The sequence below is a fragment of the Corylus avellana genome, chromosome ca10 (genome assembly GCF_901000735.1).
Source record: "Corylus avellana chromosome ca10, CavTom2PMs-1.0".
In the NCBI taxonomy this organism is placed as follows: Eukaryota; Viridiplantae; Streptophyta; class Magnoliopsida; order Fagales; family Betulaceae; genus Corylus; species Corylus avellana.
In genome coordinates this window covers 14847797-14867753 of record NC_081550.1, presented here as the reverse complement: position 1 = coordinate 14867753, position 19957 = coordinate 14847797, and the positions used below count along the sequence as shown (strand labels likewise).

Below are 19957 nucleotides of genomic sequence, written 5' to 3'. Positions count from 1 at the left end.
AATTTTGCACAAACCCTAAAATTTAAAATTTAAAATTTCTGTCACCTGAACCGCGAGAAAGTCATTGTTTCAGCGTTGTGCGTTCTCTTTTACTCCTAAAACTAGGGGCGGGTATCGGTTCGGTTGGGAAAAAAGTCATTGTCGGTCTATTAACTAAAATTGTCGGTTAAATTAGTTACTGATTGCATTGCGATAGCAAATTATTTTGAAATTTTCAGTTAATTTTAGTAGTTGGCTAATTGGTTAATCGTAAGCCCTTTTAACTGTGCCAATGTTATTTTTAAATAAACCAAAAATTGGTTGTTTTGGGAGCCCAAATTTTTTTGGGCTAAATAGACAAAAATAACTTATTGAACATGTTTTTTTAGGCTAAGATCAATCTTAAAGGCCCAAATTTATTTTTTGGGCTAAAATAACTTATGGAACATGTTTTCTTGGACTAAATAAGCTTTAATAAAGGTTTTAAATTGGTTTTTCTGTTCAATCTTGGAGTGTAAAGTTCTTTTTGTTCTCATAGTTTTAAATTGGTATGCAATTCACAAACTGGTTACAAAAATGGATAGATTCAAACAATCCCAAACCTTGGCAAACTTGGAATCCCTTCAAAGAACAATAAATAAAGTCTCAACTAAGCCACCTCCAACATGGGTTACTTTCAATTCTTTAAATTTTCTTCCTTCAATAATCAAACAAATCAAAACATAAACATAATGATCAATATAAAAGAGTAAAATACCACAAATAAGTAATATCAAGTAAGAAAGCAATAAGAATATAAGATGCAAAAAACTTAATCAAACAAGAATCAATCTTTTGAAGAAAAAAAAGCCAATGAATGCACCCCATGCACCCAGCCTATACATCATACCTAAAGGTCCTAAACAACCAAAACACAAACAGGGAAGAAAAACAAGGGCCCAATAGCAATACAAATTTCAAGAATAATTACAGCAATTAGCAAATGCTTATCCAAAAGAAGAAAATTTATCTATAGGAAAAATCAAGGTAGCGTAAATCAGATCAAGGTTGTGTAAAAAACTAAAATTCTATCATTTTCATTCCTAAGTATTCCTAAATCCTAATAGTATAAACAAACTCGAAAATAAATGCAAAATCAAATAATCAAGTGTTCAAAATCTAAACCCTCCATTAGTTCAAAAAATAAAAATCAAAGATAATGAAGTAACTCGAAAAATCTATACCATAAAAGACAGGAGACGACGGGAGATGAGAGAGAAATACGATGGCTTGTCGCTTGCAACAAGAAAGCGAGGGAGACGACGGTGAAGTTAAGCCACCGGACACGACGGGAGACAAGAGAGAAACCACATGGCTTGCCGCTTGCAACGAGAAACCGAGAGAGAGAGAGTCGACAGACGGTTGTGGGAGGAGAGAGAGAGAGAGAGAGGCAGCCGGAGAAGAAGAATACTAATTTCAACCTCTCTCTCTCGAATGGTCTTTTATCAAAATTTCTCTCTTGGTTTCTCTCTATATGATTTGATAATAGGATATGCTTGCTATCTTACCAAACGTTGGTTTAGGCTTTTGTATTTATAGAATAATATTTGCATGAGATTACACTTAGTATGAGATTTAAACACTAAGTGATAAGATATACAAGGAGATAAGTTTAACAAGAAATTGATATCTAAATAATCTGCTACAAGCGTTATCCAAAGATATTGTTTAACTTAAGATTATCGTGTGTAGAGTTCTTATTGGAAGAGATGTCTCTAAGACGCCCCCTCAAGCTCAATGGTCTGGAATGAACGCTAAGCTTGTCTCTAAGAAATCCAAATCGAGATGAGGACAATGGTTTGGTGAAAATATCTGCAAGCTGATCTTTGCTAGATATAAATCTGATGTTGAGTGTCTTCTTGGCAACCATGTCACGGACAAAATGAAAATCTATTTCAACATGTTGGTTCTTGCATGAAAAAGGGGATTGGAGGATAGGTATGTAGCTCCAATGTTGTCGCACCATAGGGTAGGAGCTGTGGAGAGGTGTAATCCCAATTCAAAACATAAGGATGAGATCCATGATAGTTCTGCAGCAGTGTTGGAGTGAGCTTTGTATTCGGCCTCTGTACTTGAATGAGCAACAATTTGTTGTTTTCGGCAACTACAAGAAATTAGATTGGCACCAAGAAAGATGCAGTAGCTCCCTGTTGAACAGTGATCATCTCTGCTTGCAGCCCAGTCGGCATCTGAGAAGGCTTGAATTGCATTGGTGTTGGACTTATGAAACTGGAGACCATACTGCACTATTTGCTTGAGGTAGAGTAGTAGGCATTTTGTTGCTTGCCAATGTAGCTTAGTTGGGTTTTGCATAAATTGAGAGAGCTTGTTTACACAATAAGAGATGTCTGGGCGAGTGATGCAAAGGTATTGTAATGCTCCAATAGTGCTGCGATATAGAGTTGGATTAGGGAAAATATCACCTTCATAAACCGATAGATGTGTGGATGAGGCCATGGGGGACGTGGCTAGTTTGGCGTCTAACATTTTGGTGCGCTTTAGAAGATCAACTATGTATCTTTGTTGAGAGAATACATCCATTAGAAGAGGGGACAACTTCGATGCCCAGAAAAAAATGAAGTTTGCCTAAGTCTTTTACTGCAAATTCATTGTGAAGGGCAACAAGGAGATCATGAATTGCAAGGGAGCTGGAGCTAGTTATCAATATGTCATCCACATAAATCAACACAAACATAGTGTATTCCTTGGATTTGTATAAAAAGAGAGATGTGTTTGATTTTGAGTTAGAAAATCCAAAAGCTAGGAGCTTGCAACTGAGTCTGGAAAACCAAGCTCGGGGTGCTTGTTTGAGGCCATAGGGCTTTGTTTAACTTACATATATGATGCGGGTGTTGAGGATGTGCGAAGCCAGGAGACTAGGACATGTAGAAATGCTCGGACAGATTGTCATGGAGAAATGCATTCTGTATGTCTATCTGATGAATAGGCCAGCCTCTTGGGATGGCGAGAGGGAGTACAATCCGAACTGTTGTAGGCTTTATTACAAGACTGTAGGTCTCATCATAATCAATTCCAGCTAATTAATGAAAACCTTTCACTACAAGCCGTTCTTTATAGCGTTCTACCGAACCATTAGCTTTCCTCTTTACCCGAAAAACCCATTTGCACCCAATGACGTTGGTAGCTAAATTTAGGGGCTCTAGTGTCCATGTTTTGTTCTTTAGTAGAGCATTGAACTCAGTGTTCATAGCCTGTCTCCAATTTTCGTTCTTAACAGCTGATGAAAAACATGTTGGCTCCAGATCAATAGGAGAAGATTCAGTAATAAGGGCATGAGGAAGTGGGTACCTAACAGTGCCATCTGTGAAGGATTTTGGTCTTGATATATTATTTCTGGTAAGAGTGACCATGGGATGATGTGGGTTGAAATTATTTGAGTGGGTAGGTTGCAGAGAGAGAGAGATGTCACAGACTCTGGGGAAGAAGATGGTGTTTCGGCCAAGGGGAAAGTAGGAGACACGGTTTGTGAGGAATTTGGTGACACGTTTTCTGGAGAATCATTGGACACATCAGTTATGGGTGTGGGTATTATGGGTTGTGGGCTGAGTGGTATTTGTTGTTGGATCGATGGGTTTTGTGGAGATGAAGGCCCATTTTCAAGTGAATTAAGGTCTCGTTTGGTTCGCAAAATGTCTAGTCTATTGGAAAATGATTAGCTACTACTGTGAATAGAAGAGTGTGGAATAGATTAGCTATTACTATTCCTTTGTTTGGTTGTAACATTGGAATAGACTAGCTAATCATATTCCTTTGTTTGATACAATGCAATATGTTGGTGAGTGGAATCATATTGTAATCAAATTTCCTAAAATACCCTTATAATACAAATACAATTTATATTATTAAGTACTCTCATTCATTTTTTTTTTTTAAACATAAACAACTTTACTATAACTTCTTTTTCTTTTTTGTTTTTAATTATATCAGGTATGTGCCTGTTAAAATTGTTTTCAACACAGTGGATGTGCTTTCTTCGAGGTCTTCAATATGTCGTCGTGCACTCCAAATCACTACAAAAAGGTAATATTGTCAAGGGGGTCCCTGGGGAACCGGGGACACTCCAATGCCAAAGTCAGAAAGTTTCTAAGAGAAATATTGTGCTTCAGCGCACAATAATTCAATACGCTCAATAATGTGTGATGATATTTCAGGATGTTTTAGTACATTGTGTAGGGGCCTATTTATAGGCTTGGGCTGTAGAAGTAGACTTGAACTAGCTCTTCTTATTTGGGTTGTATTGGGAGTCCATAGTTGAGATAGAACTCAACAGCCATCATGTAGAGATAAACCTTCAACATATATCATGTAGAGATAATCTTGAGTAGTCATCTTGTAGAGATAAGTAGGACGTCTTTATTCCAATATTATCCTGATTGGAATATAAGACTATTAATTAATTAAATAGCCCTTGCCATTTAATTAATATCTTCATGGGCCTATCCTTGGCCATTGGGCCCAAAATTTGGTAGGCATGTAGTGTGAATTTATTCCCAACAGTTACCCCCCAATTCCCTTAGCCAAGGTACTTCGGTAATGGGAATTTTGTAAAAGCCTTCTGGCGGCTTGTTGTTTGACCTTATCCAAGACTTGTGTCTCCCTAGTGAGTGTGCTTTGAGCTCGTCAGTTAGAGCTCTTCAGCTCTATTTTTGGCATCGCCTGAGTTCCCGAGAGCACCCCCCCAGCTCTATCCTTTGCCCAGGGGGTTAAACGCATCCAAGTTTTGAGATACCCGGGGATCATGCCTGGGTCCCTCTCCAATTCATAAAGATAATCCAAACCTGCACAATAACCTTTAAGCAATAATTTATAAGTCTTTCAATAGACTAACCTTTGTTCCACGTTCACCTTGAGGTGATTTCTTGTTTTTTACTAGGTTGTCTTCCGTTAATTGTTTTTACCCAAGGTTTTCTCCTTATTGCTAGGAATAAGTCTTCTTGTTTTTTGACCGGGTTATCTCTCTTTAATTATTTTTACCCAAGGTTTTCTCCTTGTTGCTGGGAATGACTCTTCTTGTTTTTTGACCAAGTTGTCTCCCGTTAATTGTTTTTGCCCAAGGTTGTCTCCTTGTCCTTGTTTTAGAGGGTTGTCTCCCTATTCTTGTTTTTGCCCAAGGTTTTCTCCTTGTCCTTGTTTTTGCCCAAGGTTTTCTCCTTGTCCTTGTTTTTGCCCAAGGTTTTCTCCCTGTCCTTGTTTTAGAGGGTTGTCTCCCTATTCTTATTTTTATCCAAGGTTTTCTCCTTGTCTCCAATGATGACATATCCGGTTCTTCTTTGACATATCTGGGGGTGATATACCCTATTCTTCTTTGAAATATCCTGGGGTGATATTCCTGGTACCTCTTTGAAATCTCCGGGGGTGATATACCCAGTTGTTTTTTGAAATATCTGGGGGTGACATACCCGATTCTTCTTTGAAATATCCGGGGGTGATATACCCGGTTGTTCTTTGAAATATCTGGGGGTCATATACCCGATTGTTTTTTGAATTCTGCTTGACAAACTAGGCTTTAACCTGCAAAATAACCTTGAAACAATAATTTATAAGTCTTTCAACAGACTAACTTGGAAAGCGCCTTAGTGATATTTCACCAAGTCATGCTCGGGAAATTCTCCGGCTATATTTCCGAATGTAGTATGGTCTATTGCATATTTTAAGATTTCTGTATGATTATAACCTCAGAGAATTCTTCATTCATAACACTTATATTTTACAACAAGGGATATAACAAAAGGTGAATCTCTAAGACTTATAATTCTACACAAAACACTTCTTAAGATGCTCAGCATTCTATGGTCGCTGGAACTGTTTTCCTTTGGGGTTTGTGAGATGATATGCTCCTGCCCTACCGGATTTGATCACTTTGTATGGTCCTTCCCAGTTTGGTGCTAGCTTGCCATCAGCTGTGTCCTTAGTTACAAGAGTGACTTTTTTAAAGACCAAATCTCCAACCTGAAAACTACAATGTTTGACCCGCTGATTGAAGTACTGAGCTACCCTCTGCTGGTATGCTGCCATAGTAATTTGATCCTAATCCTATTTTTCTTGTAACAAATCTAGATGTAGTTTCAGACCCTCACTGTTGAGTTCGGGGTTGAAGGTGTTTACACAAAAACTTCTCGACCCAATCTCGGCTGGAATGACAGCCTCGGTTTCGTAGGCTAAAGCGTAAGGGGTTTCCTCAGTGGAGTTCTTCTAGTGGTGTGGTATGCCCATAAAACCTCGGGAAGATCTTCTGCCCAGTTTCCCTTGTGCTAACTGAGCTTTTTTTTTTTAGGATTTTGAATATGGTTTTGTTTGTTGCTTCTACTTGTCCATTTGCTTGAGGATGCCCTAGAGATGAGAAATATTGCCGAACATGAAGCCCAACACACTAGTCTCGAAAGGAATCACAATCGAACTGTTTGCCATTGTCTGTAACGAAGGTATGAGGAATTCCATATCGACAGATAACATTTTTCCAAAGAAACTTCTCAATATTTTTTGCTATAATGTTTACCAAAGCCTCCACTTCTGCCCATTTTGTGAAATAATCTACAACAACTACAATAAACCGAACACCCCCTTTTCCCGAAGGTAATGGCCCTACTATATACACTGCCCATTACGAAAATGTCCATGGCGAGGAGACTGAACTAAGCTTGTCAGGAGGTTGCTTGATGATGTTTGCAAAACGTTGATAGTTGTCACAAGCTTTGATGATTTGCATGGAATCCTGATTCATACTCGGCCAGAAAAATCCTGCTCTAACAGCTTTGTGTGCTAACATTCGAGCTCTTGAATGACTACCACGGATCCCTTCATGGATCTCTCAAATGATATAATTACCCTCTTCTTTCGAAGCACACTTAAGAAAGGGTAACATGAAGCTCGCTTAAAAAGGATGCCATTGAGTAAGGTGAACCAAGCAGCCTTTCATTTTAATTGCACAACTTTCCTCTTATCTCTCGGAAGAACTCCCATTTTCTAAATAACCAACGATTTCTTCAACCCAGGCTGGCATGACCTCAACTGTCAAAATCATAACCTCCTTGGTGATAGTAAGTTGTTGCAGAATTTGTATTGGTTGATCAGTTTCCCTTGCATCACCGTTTGTTGCTGAACCCAACCGAGCTAAAAAGTCCGCTTTCTCATTCTCTTCCCTCGGAATTTTAACAATGCAGAACTTTTTGAAAGCCTTTTGCATATTCTGGACTTTAGAAAAATATAGCTTCATTTTATGGCCCTTAGCCTCAAATTCACGACAAATGTGACTGACAATCACCTAAAAATCACTCCATACTTCCACGAATTCTGCCCCCATCTCTCGGGCTAAACCGAGCCCGGCTATTACTGCTTCATACTCTGCCTCATTGTTAGTAGTCTTAAATTCTAATCTCAAAGAACTTTTCAACTCCTTCCCATCCGGTGTGACCATCACTATCCCAGCTCCACCATTCTTTTTTGTAGAAGAGCCATCAACATAAATCACCCATATTTTTTCTCTTGGCCACGTCTCCAGCTCTTGTATGTTGGTGAATTCTACTAAGAAGTCTGCAAGGGCTTGACCTTTGATAGCGTTACGTGAAATAAAGTGAATATCAAATTCACTAATCTCAATTGTCTAATTTACTAACCGACCAGACAGATCCATTTTCTGAAGTACTTTTTTCAATGGATACTTGGTTAGCACATTAATGGTACGGGCTTGAAAGTACGGTCGAAGCTTTCTAAATGCGATTACCAATGCAAAAGCAAGTTTTTCTATTTGTACATACCTCTCCTCAGCACCATGTGACACTCGGCTAATGAAATAAATTGGTTTCTAAACTCCCTCCTCTTCCCGAATCAAAGCCGCACTGACCGCGGTTAGAGATACAGCTAAATACAAATATAATAATTCTTCAAGGATAGTTCGGCTAAGCAGAGGTGAACTGGCCAGATACTTCTTGAGCTACCCAAATGCTTGTTCACATTCCTCAGACCATTCAAAAGCTTTATGCAAAATTTTAAAGAAAGGAAGGCATTTTTCTGTGGACCGAGAGATGAATCTGATCAATGCAGCGATTCTACCAGTCAATTGTTGAACTTGCTTTGTATTCTTTGGAGATTGCATGTCTAACACTGCTTAAATCTATTCTGGATTGGCTTCAATCCCTCGGCTTGAAACCATATAACCGAGGAAATTCCCAGATGAAACTCCAAATGCACATTTCGTAGCATTCAGCTTCATTTTGAATCGTTTCAATTTCATGAACGCCTCTTGTAAATCTGTCACATGATTTGCCTGCTGCTTGCTCTTGACTAGCATATCATCGACATAAACCTCTATATTCTTCCTGATTTGTTCCTGAAACATCTTATTTACCAACCTTTGATAGGTAGCACCGGCATTTTTTAAACCGAAAGGCATAACTTTATAGCAATATGAGCCTCTTTATCCTGATCAGATGGGTGCATGAAGATTTGATTGTGGCCAGAAAATGCATCCATGAAACTCAGCAACTCATACCCGGCTATTGAGTCAACCAATGAACTAATATAAGGCAGTGAAAAACTATCCTTCGGGCAAGCCTTGTTAAGATCGGTGAAGTCCACACACATCCTCCATTTCCCAGAAGACTTCTTAACCATCACCACATTGGCTAACCAATCGGGATAATGTACTTCTTCGATAAACTGAGCTTTGAGTAATTTGTCTACCTCGTCGGCAATTGTCATGTTTCTCTAAGGAGCAAACTTTCTTCGCTTTTGTTTCACTGGTTTTACTCCTGGATTGACGTTCAGATGATGAACAATGTCCTTAGGATCAATCCCCGACATGTCCTCAAGAGACCATGCAAAGACTTCTAGATTTTCCTGAAGAAACCGAACAAGAACTTCGCTAACTTCCGAAGTGAGCTGAGATCCAATCTTCACAACCTTTCCTTCGGCTATCGGTATTTCAACCAATGGCTTGGCTGGTTCTTTCTTCAACTGAATTTTCCTATCATTACCCAAATTGCCGATAGTCAAAAGTGCTGACTCTGGGCATTTTTTCAAAGATGTATTATAACACCTTCTGGCGACAACCTGATCACCCTTAACCTCGCCAACCCCTTCAATTGTCGGAAATTTCATCTTCAGATGATAGGTAGAAGTTTCAACTTTCAGTTGATTCAAAGCTAGACGACCGACGATCACATTGTACGTCGATGGTCAGTCAATTACCAAAAAATTCACCATGATAATGGATTGTTTAGGGGCAGTTCTTGCTATTACCGGAAGAGAAATCATTCCGATGGGTTGAACACGCTCCCCTGCAAACCTTATCAATAGTGATAGGAAGGGCTTCAACTTCTCTCGACCAATGCCCAACTGTTGAACAATTGTCCAATACAAAATATCAGCCGAACTTCCATTGTCCACCAGAACTCGGTGAACAGCGTGATTAGCCACTGTTAAAGTTATCACCAATGCGTCATCATGTGGCATTGAAATTTCTTTCGCATCCTTCTTCGAAAATGTTAGAACACTGATGTGGTTTTTTTGTGTCCAAAACTATCAATAATAAAAAATTACCACTCGCAATAGTACAAATCCTGTAGGATAGGGCTATATTGAGGGTGTCGAACTTCAAGGACTGCAGGGGTTTAATTATCAAAATTAAAAGATCAAAGTTAACTTAATAAAAAGAGAGTGAATTGTTTGTGTGAATTTAAAGTACATAAAATAAACGGAAATAAAGGAAGTAAATATAAGAGAGAGAGAGTAGGGTATTGACTTCACCACGATCCGCACATCAATGGTCAACTGTATTCAATTCTAGCTATTTATTCTATGCATATTATAATTCAGACAAGAAACATATGATTGAAAAATAATTTCATACAATCAATAGAATAGCATAACTCATCTTCGATTGGCACGGATCGTCTACCTAAATTACACTAAATTAGGGTGTAGTACGATCCGTCTTTCCTAGGTATGATCTATTTACCCCTATTGATTGCATGTCGATTAAGAACCATTGCATAACCATCATTCTTATGATCACAGAAAATAAGAATGATTTGAGTTCAATAATAATAACATAATTTTTAAGACAAGATAAGAATTTTACTAATATTGAATTGGAATTTAAGAACAATTGCATTTAATATGAAGAACATAAATCAATTGTAGCAATCCTCAGAGTTATACAATCAATATGCATAAATAAAATAACTAGAAATTAAATACAATCAAACCATCGTGCTTGGAAAGGGTTACATCAATACCCCACAATTGGGTTTAGCTGCTCATGATCTTCTAGGCTCCACAGACAATTTACTGAAATTTTAGCTCTAAGAGGCGGTGTATTTTTTTCTCAATGCTTAGAGGCCTATTTATAGGGATTAGGAGAACTCTAGAAGCCCTGAGAATCCTAAAAAAATCGTAATTCAGTCTCCTAGTCGGATTGGGCGACCTAGAAAAACTTTCCTTCCCAATTTCGGAGTTTGTTTTGCCTTTGGCGCCTGTGTGCACTCGAGCGCACTGTAGCTACAGTAACTTGCTATAGTAACCACTGTAGTAAATTGCTACAGTAATTGATATAGTGTCCGCTATAGTAACTACTACAGTACTTGAATTGCATTTTGAGCCTAAAAATAATGATTTTCTTGTATCTTTATTATACACCTGAAAACACAAAAACAAAACAAAATCAAACAAATGACAATGCTAAGGAATTAACATATGCAAATTAAGGGGCTTAAATGTGCAACATTCGGCGCTTATCAAACACTCGGTTCCTATTTCTGCACTTTGGAGGGCTTCTCAAGCAAAAAGATTTCTTCCATTCTCGCTTGCTTAACGTAGGCTTTTCTCGCCGAACTTGATTCTCCTCAGCCAGCCAAGCCTCCTAAGGTTGTCCGAATCTTGCCAACAATGGTTTGGTTCTAAGGACTTTCTTGTTTGTTTTGAGACACCCTCGGTTCATCATGTCTTTGCCTTTGGTTGCGCAATCGGTCATTGTTCTGCCCCGACCGTTGACCCTGACCGTCCTGAGGATCTTTTCATTTGCCCTTCTCCTCAGCCAAGAAATTTAGTAACTTTCCATTTCTTAGGAATTTTTCAATCTCAAACCGAAGACTAATACAATCCTCGGTATAATGCCCATGGTCATTATGATATTCACAAAACCTCTAAGTGCTGCGATTTTGGGGAAGAGCTTTCATCCTTCTTGGCCATCTGAAGCTTGGATCCTTCTTGACTTCCATGAATACCTTATAAACAGTTGTATTTAGACGTGTTCATCCTACATATTGTTGATGCTGACTTTGCCTGGGTGGCAAGTCGATCTTCTTTTCCGGAGTTATCAAATTTTGATGATCTCTTTTCTTCTTTTCGATAAAAGTCCCTGGTGTTGCTCTAACTGAATTAGAAACAGGCTTACTCCCTTCGGCTTTGGACTTCATTAGAGCTGAAACGGTTTCTTCTTGATTGATAGATTCTTCAGCTTTGTTGGTGAATTGCCGAAGAGTTCCCAAAGTCGGTTTCCGAGCTAATTCAGCCATCAATGGCCTATCAGCCTTTATGCCATACATCAAAGCTGAAAGAATAGTTTGTTCATTCGGACTTTCCACCGTCAATTTCTCCTGATTAAACCGTAACATAAAATCTTTTAAAGATTCAGTTTTTCCTTGCACGAAAGACAATAAATATGCTGGATTTTTCTTCCTCTTCCGAACAGCAAGAAATTGTCCCAGTAACTGTTGTTCGAGGGAATCAAAACTATTGACAGATTTAGGATTCAAGCTTCCGAACCATTCTTTAGCAACCCTTTTCAGAGTTAAAGGGAAAGCTCGGCAAGCTATTTCGCCTGGAGTATCATGAAGAATGATATGAGCTCGGAAACTTTCCATATGATCAGACGGATCTCCACTTCCATCATATTTGTCTACCCGAGGATTCTTAAACTTATCAGGAAGAGAAAATCTCATTACCCGATCAGTAAAAGGTAGATTAGTATGCTGCATAAGATCCTCGGTTGCAAACCGATTTACACCATTTTCAATTAAACAAGCCATCTTCTCGTACTTCTCCTTAAGATCTTCAACATCTTTATTCACCACAACCTCCATAGATTTTATATGATGTGACCAATCATGATGAGAATGGCTACACCGGGAATGACTATGATGAGATTTGCCGTGACTAGATTCACTATGGTGTGATTTGCCATCAAGATGTACATCATTGCCAGACCTTCTTCGGTGAGAGCTTTCCTTGGTTCGGGCAGTACGATGACTTCGATGTATTGAACTTTCAGCGTCTTGTCGAGTTGATTGTTGTTGGGTTAACGGTGGTGGCTCCCTGAGCACCACTTCTTGCCTTCCTTCTCATACTAGATCTTCTCTAGGAGGTAATCTAGAGACGATCTCTTCATTTTGTTTCTTCATAGCTTTAATAGATTCGGCTATTCACCTCATAAAACCTTCCAATAAAGCTGTTTGAGGATTTGGATTGTGTGATGTTCCAGGAATATCGGTTTGGACATTTGGGGCGGGGTGTGGAGGTGTATCAGGGTGCGGGGGTGTATTCAACATATCGGAATATTGAGATTAGTAAGAACCGATAAAAATTGAGTTCCCACAGACAGCGCCAAACTGTTTGGACAATTTTCTAAATGATGACGTGGGATGGATCCCGTAAATACCTTGGTATCTGCTAGAATCACTGGGCTACAAAATAACAAGGAAAAGGATCAAAGCTGCCGGCGTTGTCCGGCGGGGGGTAACTCTGATGCCTAAATTAGTCACTGTGTTTAAGAAAAATATAAGTTCGAATAATAATAATAATCAGGGATATTCAGTTAAGGAGAGGGAAAAAGAAGTTACCAAAATCAGAGAGGGGACCCCCCTTTTATAGGTATCGGGTTGTACCTGTTCACCTGGTACTGTGGACTTACCGAGGATCCACGTGTCGGACGATGCTGGATATGTCATGCAGTTATATCTAATATTCCGAGAGTACTCCTTGGGAGTTGATGTAAAGCTCGGTAAACCAAGCCTTAGAACCGAGTATTGTGTGTATTGGGCTTAAGCATGCGTAAATTAACCGAGCATAATTTTAATGAACAGTAAAATTGATACCGAGCTTTAGGGATGGGCCAGCAGATTGTTTACTAGGCCCAACTCAGCTGATCCATGACCCAACAGTCTTTAATTTCACCACGTTCCTAATAAGTTTGGAAACACAAAAAAGTAAATAACACAATGCAAAACAAGTAGAGAAATGCTAATCTACATAGGGAGTCCATCTACTTGTTTCTACTATGCTGGAGTCACAAAAGAGAAGATTGACGGCTTTTGCTTCTTCAACTTAACCCCAAATAAGAAAGACCACAAGTGAATTTGAGCCCAATTTGTTGATCGTTTCTAACACTGAAATCCCAAGATTCCATACATCCAGTTGCTTGAGTGTCTTCTTAACATCAACTTTCAGTTCTCTCAGGCGATTGAGGCCTTTTTTTTTTTTTTTTTGTAAAACCCATCTACAACTAATAAGTTTGATGATGTTAGGCGCCTTTACAAGAATCCAAACATTTGTTGGAATACATGGATTTTAACTCACTTTCCATAGCTTTGACCCAATGGTCTGCATCCACATCATTGACCGCTTCATCATAGGTAATACATCCACCTCATCTTCAACAACCTTTGAAGATGTTCTTTCTTCTAACATCTCGTCTAGAACCACCTCACTCTTTGATTTAAAATTTTTTAATTAGTTCTCCTCAAGAAACTTAGCATTTGTGGGAACAAACACTTTCTTATCTTTAGTACTATAAAACAAATAACCCCTTGCCCCTTTTGGATATCCAACAATTAAATAGACTTCTATTTTGGATTCCAACTTATCAGTCTTTTCCTTTAGTACATGTACAGGGCAACCCTAAATGTGGATGTACCTCATACTGGGCTTTCGCCCTAACCACAACTTAGTGGGTATCGTCGGAACAGACTTAGATGAAACTAAATTAAGCAAATACATTGTTGTTTTTAGAGTATATATATCCCTAAAATGACAAAGGAAGAGTAGCATAACTCATCATAGTTCTTACCATTTCTAAGAGTGTTTTATTACTTCTTTCTACTACACCATTCTACTAGGAAGTCCTCGGTGCAGTCAACTGAGATATAATATTGGATTTTGATAAATGGTCTTTGAAGTCCCTAAGGGAGTATTCGCCACCTCGATTAGACCAAAAGGGCTTTTATATGATTACCGAATTGTTTCTTGACTCCAGCTCGAAACTCTTCGAATCTTTCAAAGGCTTCAAATTTTTGATGTATTAGGTAAACATAACCTTTCCTTGAGCAATCTTCAGTAAATGTGATGAACTACTCATAACTTCCTCATGTTAGAATACTCATGAGACCACATACATCAGTATACACTAATTCTAGCAAATCATTGGCTCTATATATCTTTGCTGAGAATGGCCTCTTGGTCATTTTACCCTCAATATATGATTCACGAACTTGCACAAGCGATCGCTCGCTATCTTGTTCAAACAAAATTGTGAAGGAGGTGTTGGGATTCACATAAGTGCTCGTTCGCCACCTTGTCCAAAGAATCGTACAAATGAGTTACAAAATTTGTGTTTTATTTAGTTTATTGCAAATTCGTTTGAACAAGCTGCAGCAAATATATTAACCGAGTTATTTTAAATTTCTAGCAGGTTTAGGAGCTTGTTGCTTATAAATACTTGTTGTAGACAACCTAAAACGTAGCTTTGAGATATTTTATCAGCTTAGTAATAAGAATCACTTGTTGGTTGAGTTTTCTTCTATTTTTCTCAATTTCTTGGTTAAATTCTTAGTTTTGAGAAGAGTTGTGTTTGTTCTCTTTGCAATCTCATTACATCACACTGCATCAATCCTCTTATAGGTTGGGAGGAAATTATGTGCCGAGGGTTAAAAGAATGGAGGAACAAATTCGAAAGCTTAAAAGCTTATGTTTGTAAGTTGGCTTGGAGTGCAATAGTGTACCACTTGAGGAGGCGGATGAATTAATGATCTAAGATATGAGAATCAACCTAAAGTTGAGGAGAAAGTGCTTGAATTAATGATCTAAGATATGAGAATCAACCTAAAGTTGAGGAGAAAGTGCTTCAAGAAGTTTTATGGGGAGTGAGAAATAGACTTAGGGGGGAGTGGAAATTTAAAAAGAATGATGTGAATGTAGAAATTTGTAGTAATTTGTGTATAGTTCATAATATATTTTTAGGGTTAATTACCTTTTTAGTACCTAATTTTTTTTTTCAACAAATAATACCTAACTTAAGGATAAATTAAGACCAATTTCGTATCTCCGTCACATTTTGTCAGCCCAAACTAACAAATTGCCATGTGTCATCATATAAACATGCTACATGTCCTAAAGAAATAATAATTAAAAAACTAAACCTAAAATAAAATTATAAGGTGCCCTCGCTAGCTCATTTTGGCCAATGGGCCACCCCTAAAAGCCATGGGGGGTGGTTAAGGGCTTTGAGGGTGGCCAAACCACCCCCAATGGCCTAAAAGGGGGTGGCCGAAACCATCCCAAAGAGGCCATGGAGGTGGTCGAACCACCCCAGACCGACTGCATACGGTGGTTTGACCACCCCCATTTTGGCCAATGGAGGTGGCTGGCCACCTCATAATTTTTTAATTTTAATTTTTTTTAGGTTAATTTTTTTAAATTATTTTTATTTTTTTAAGACATGTGGCATGTTTATGTGATGACACGTAGCAGCCTATTAGTTTGGGCTAGCGAATGTGACAGATGTACTAAATTGGTCTTTACCCATAAATCAAGTACCATCTGTAATATGATTTGAAACCTAGATGAAAAAAAATAAAAATCTAAATACTAAAAAAGATAATTAACCCTATATTTTATTAATGGGTATTGTAATTCTTTGTTGCTATATATGTTTTATTTTTTATTTTTTATTTTTGAAAAAATTTGTTGCTATATATGTTAATACAAATTCATTCATCCAAAAAATAAAATAAAATAAATTTCTTGGAGTACTGATATCAGACACTTTGTGATGACTTTATGGATATCGAGAGGTTGTTCGAAGGACATTCATGTATTGCTTGATATTGTTATTATTAGTTGCTCTGAATTTTTTGTGGAATGTCATAATTACCCTTTGCATGTAGTCGTTGTTCACTTGTACTCTGGCCTAGTAGTGTAAAAGTGTCCTAAGGGGTAACTCAATCAGTTGCGGACCACGCTTCATGAAACGGAGGTCACTAGTTTGAATCCCCCCTACCCTTTCCCTTGGGTAGACATGTCAAAAAGAAAGTAGTGTAAAAGTGCCTTATCTTTTTGTTGGTTCCAGTTCATTTGCCTTTTAAATAGATATAATTAATATTCCATATTTTGTTGTCCCAGGAGAAGCTTTTCAAGTTCAAAGATTTATTGCTTTCTTGCTAGCTGAAGAGAAGTAATTAAGGCGAATTATCCATTAATTAAAAGGTAATTACCATATGATTTTTTTGTTGCTTGTTATGGCTAGCTCAATTCATCCGTTCTTAATCATGTAGAGGAAATTTGTTCCAACTTTTCCCTAATATTCAATCTAATATTGCCTTGTTCATGGAAGTTAGATGAGGTGTAGATGGCAAGCTCCTTTCCCAACTACCTTTCTTTCCCATGCTCTTCCCCCATCTACACATTAGTTTTTTTTTTTTTTTTTTAACCGGGATATTCAGAACTTTGCACCAACTAGATGCCCGAGACACCGTGAAAAGCAACGTCTCTTGACAATAACAAAAAAACTTAATAATAAATAAATTTATTTATTTATTTTAGTATATGAATACCTGAATACACAAGGACACAGTATCCTCTATCAAACCATCACCATGTCCCTACAAGTTAATTAGCTATAAAGGAATTATAGATTATGACAGAAAAGTACATACAATAGGTAATAATTAGGGCCTAAATTGTTCAACCCACAACATATTTCTCCCACTTCTAAAACCATGTAATATTTGTTGAGTGATTGCTGTAAAATCATAAGATTTTAATCTTCTTTGCCTTCACTTGGTCTATAAAGATGCACTGAGCGCCTGTTTATTGGTTGTAGTGGTCGTGCATTAGTATTTGAATCCTGAAAAATAAAAAATAAAAATCAGCCAGCATAAATTGCATGCATGTAATATATATAATACAGTATTTTACACTATATTATATATATGCTGTATTTTTGTGTATAAAAAAAATAAAAAATTAAAAAAAATAAAAAATAAAAAAGCTGCATGCATGTTTCATATATATGGGAATGTTTAGTATATACTCACATCATGAACGGCCACACGAAGCAACCTGATTTGTTCAAGTGAAACAGTCCTCACCTGATGCATCATGAGTTAATTAATACAAATTAATTACAATTTGAGTTTCTTTTTTTTAAAAAAAAAAAAAAAATTGTTAATTAGTTGAAATATTGAAGGGATTGGAAGCAAATTAAATTACCTTTTTGACTATAGTCCACACAACATTTTGAGTACATGGGGGAACTGTGAGGGAGCCAATATATCTGTAATACTTTCTACTCCCTATCTTTATATTCTTTGGGTTCACAATGCCTGCTGCACTCACTGCTTCGCTAGTATTAGTAATAGCTGCTAAATGATCCGTCAACTATATATTCAAAAACACAACACCCATTAGAGACACAAAGAAAGGCGAATTAAAAAAAGAGAGACATGTTTGATGTAATTCTCTGGTACATCGGGTTTCGGAAAATACTTACCGATGATAAGAAAGAATCAGGGCGGCCAAGCTTGTAAATGATTCCAACAACAGCAATCTTTCCATCTGAGCTCTCATGAAGCATGTGAGCCTCCATATCAAACCTCTGGCCATCGATTGTGTGTTCAGAAGGGGAGTGCCAGTGGCACTGTTTCAGTTCATATTGGGTTCCATTTATTTCAATATATCCTGCATCACCTTCCCATTTCAGCTGCACAAATCATTCAAAAAAGAAAGGTTAGCTTTTTTTTTTTTTTTTTGAAAGATTTATTAATTTATAGCTTGATCTCCCTCTCGTTTTGCTTACCATCATGTCATGGCCCCTGTTGGTAATAGTTGCATTGGAGGGATTGTAACTCCTCTTAAGTCTCCCTAAATGGGAAACTACTTCAACTCTCTCATCCAACAAATCAATTGGAGATTGCATTGATCCATTTTTACACATGCTCCATTCTGGGTGAAGCTCTCCCCATTGAGCTGGTCCCTTTCCACTTTTTTCATCATAATCAAATTCTCTCTCATCATCTGCACCATTAATAAGATTTTAATTAAGGATGAAAAAAATGGGAAAAAAGAAATTAATACACATAAATAGAAAGCTTATATGCAAAACATGGCATTAGCCTTTATTACTTACCAACTTCGTGAGATGTTGAATTGAGAACAAGAAGAAGAAAGAAACTGCATAACAAGAAATGGGTAATTCCCAGCTTCATCATTTTGTTTTTGGGATTTCGAAAGTTTGAAGTGTTGTGAGGGTAGAGGGTTGAGCGCTTGGCTTCTTATATAGCAGTACCATCTCTGATTCTCTCTCTTTAGTATGAATATAGAAAATGTGGTTTGACTTTCAAGTCTTTCAATATGTTATTTTACTCCATCTCTGATTCTCTCTCTTTAGTATGAATATAGAAAATGTGGTTTGACTTTCAAGTCTTTCAATATGTTATTTTACTTACTTTGTTGCTCAATTGACGTAGAGTCCATTTGATTTCAGCTAACATGTTTGAATTACATAGTGAGATAGAGAGAGAAGAAGACGAAGTAGTCTTCCATGATGTTCTTTTTACCAATGTTTAACAAGTGTTCAGAAGACGACCCGGCTGGCCTTTTATTGTTCTTTCCCTTTACATCATTCTACACCCTTGAAGGGGCAGGTTCCATTTGGACAACGTCCATGGTGACGCGTCTCTTTGTTGAACAAAGCAGATTGAATTGAAGGGTTTGGGTTTTCTTTTCTTTACATCATCCAACACAAAAAGCTTGTAAATCACTCAAAGCCAAGTTTTTGGTATATTTCAAAAGGAACCCACGTAATGTGAAATTCATGAACTACTTTTTGACAATAAATTGACTAAAACGAAGAACACAACAATTTTACTCCAACAAAGCGGCAAGACAATATTTATGATCGTAGAACAGCCAAAAGGTCAGAGTGAGAATCAACCTCCATATCTATTAATTGTTTGTGGAGAATGAGGAGATAAGAACATTTTAATTAAGGTAACGCCAATTCAGAAACAAACAACAGAGTCGATCTCAGACATCACCAAACACGTACAGCTCGCTAGCCCAACCGACCAAGCCACCTACCTGACTAATTCAATTCAATTCAATTCATGTACAAATTTGCCTTGAATGTAACTTGGCTTGTAATACGTAAAAATGTACGGATTTTTTTTTGGTTTTTTTTGGTTTCTTTTTTTTTTTTTTTTTTCATATTTTAATTTGGAAAAAAGACAAAAGTAATTTAATTTGTTTTTAACAAATTATCTTTTCATTTATATAATTTGGAATCTTCACAACTTAAACATTATTTATGGCATACACAATGTCTTATATTTATGAAAAGTCACCGTCTTAATCAATTTCAGATCTACAGACTTCAGCAAATTTTGACAAATCATGTTTCTATCCGCTACCAGGTTCTTGATTCCCTGGCTTTTTTTATAAGTAATTATAGAAGGCCTACTTTTGTCCTACTAAGAATAATATGGCTATTAAAATCACACTTTGATCAAAATTCAATAATGATCAATCATAAACTCAATATTGATTTTAATAGTCACATCATTCTTAGTAGGAAATAAGTAGAAAACAAGTAGACCTCCTAGAATTACTATTTTTTTTATCTCTACTACTTATAATGCTTTATTAATCG

The 19957-nt window shown here is 37.3% G+C and overlaps 1 protein-coding gene across 1 annotated transcript; it reads right to left on the bottom strand.

Moving 5' to 3' along the window:
• Window positions 1-16842: 16842 nt before the first annotated feature.
• LOC132164418 (alpha carbonic anhydrase 7-like) lies at window positions 16843-18540 on the bottom strand. The gene is made up of 6 exons (XM_059574928.1): window positions 18437-18540; window positions 18107-18324; window positions 17801-18010; window positions 17521-17688; window positions 17346-17399; window positions 16843-17155 (listed from the first exon to the last, which is right to left on the bottom strand). The coding sequence occupies exons 1-6, from the start codon at window positions 18516-18518 to the stop codon at window positions 17069-17071; spliced, it is 819 nt and encodes a 272-aa protein (XP_059430911.1). The 5' UTR covers window positions 18519-18540; the 3' UTR covers window positions 16843-17068.
• Between the last annotated feature and the right edge of the window lie 1417 nt (window positions 18541-19957).

What these genes read in the sequence shown, in the direction of transcription:
- LOC132164418 (XM_059574928.1), bottom strand. Translation starts at nt 18,518, where the DNA reads ATGATGAAGCTGGGAATTACCCATTTCTTGTTATGCAGTTTCTTTCTT. An exon ending in ACAGGGGCCATGACATGATG is followed by an intron (nt 18,011 to 18,106) that starts GTAAGCAAAACG and finishes TGATTTGTGCAG; the next exon opens with CTGAAATGGGAAGGTGATGC. An exon ending in TGTGGACTATAGTCAAAAAG is followed by an intron (nt 17,400 to 17,520) that starts GTAATTTAATTT and finishes ATGATGCATCAG; the next exon opens with GTGAGGACTGTTTCACTTGA.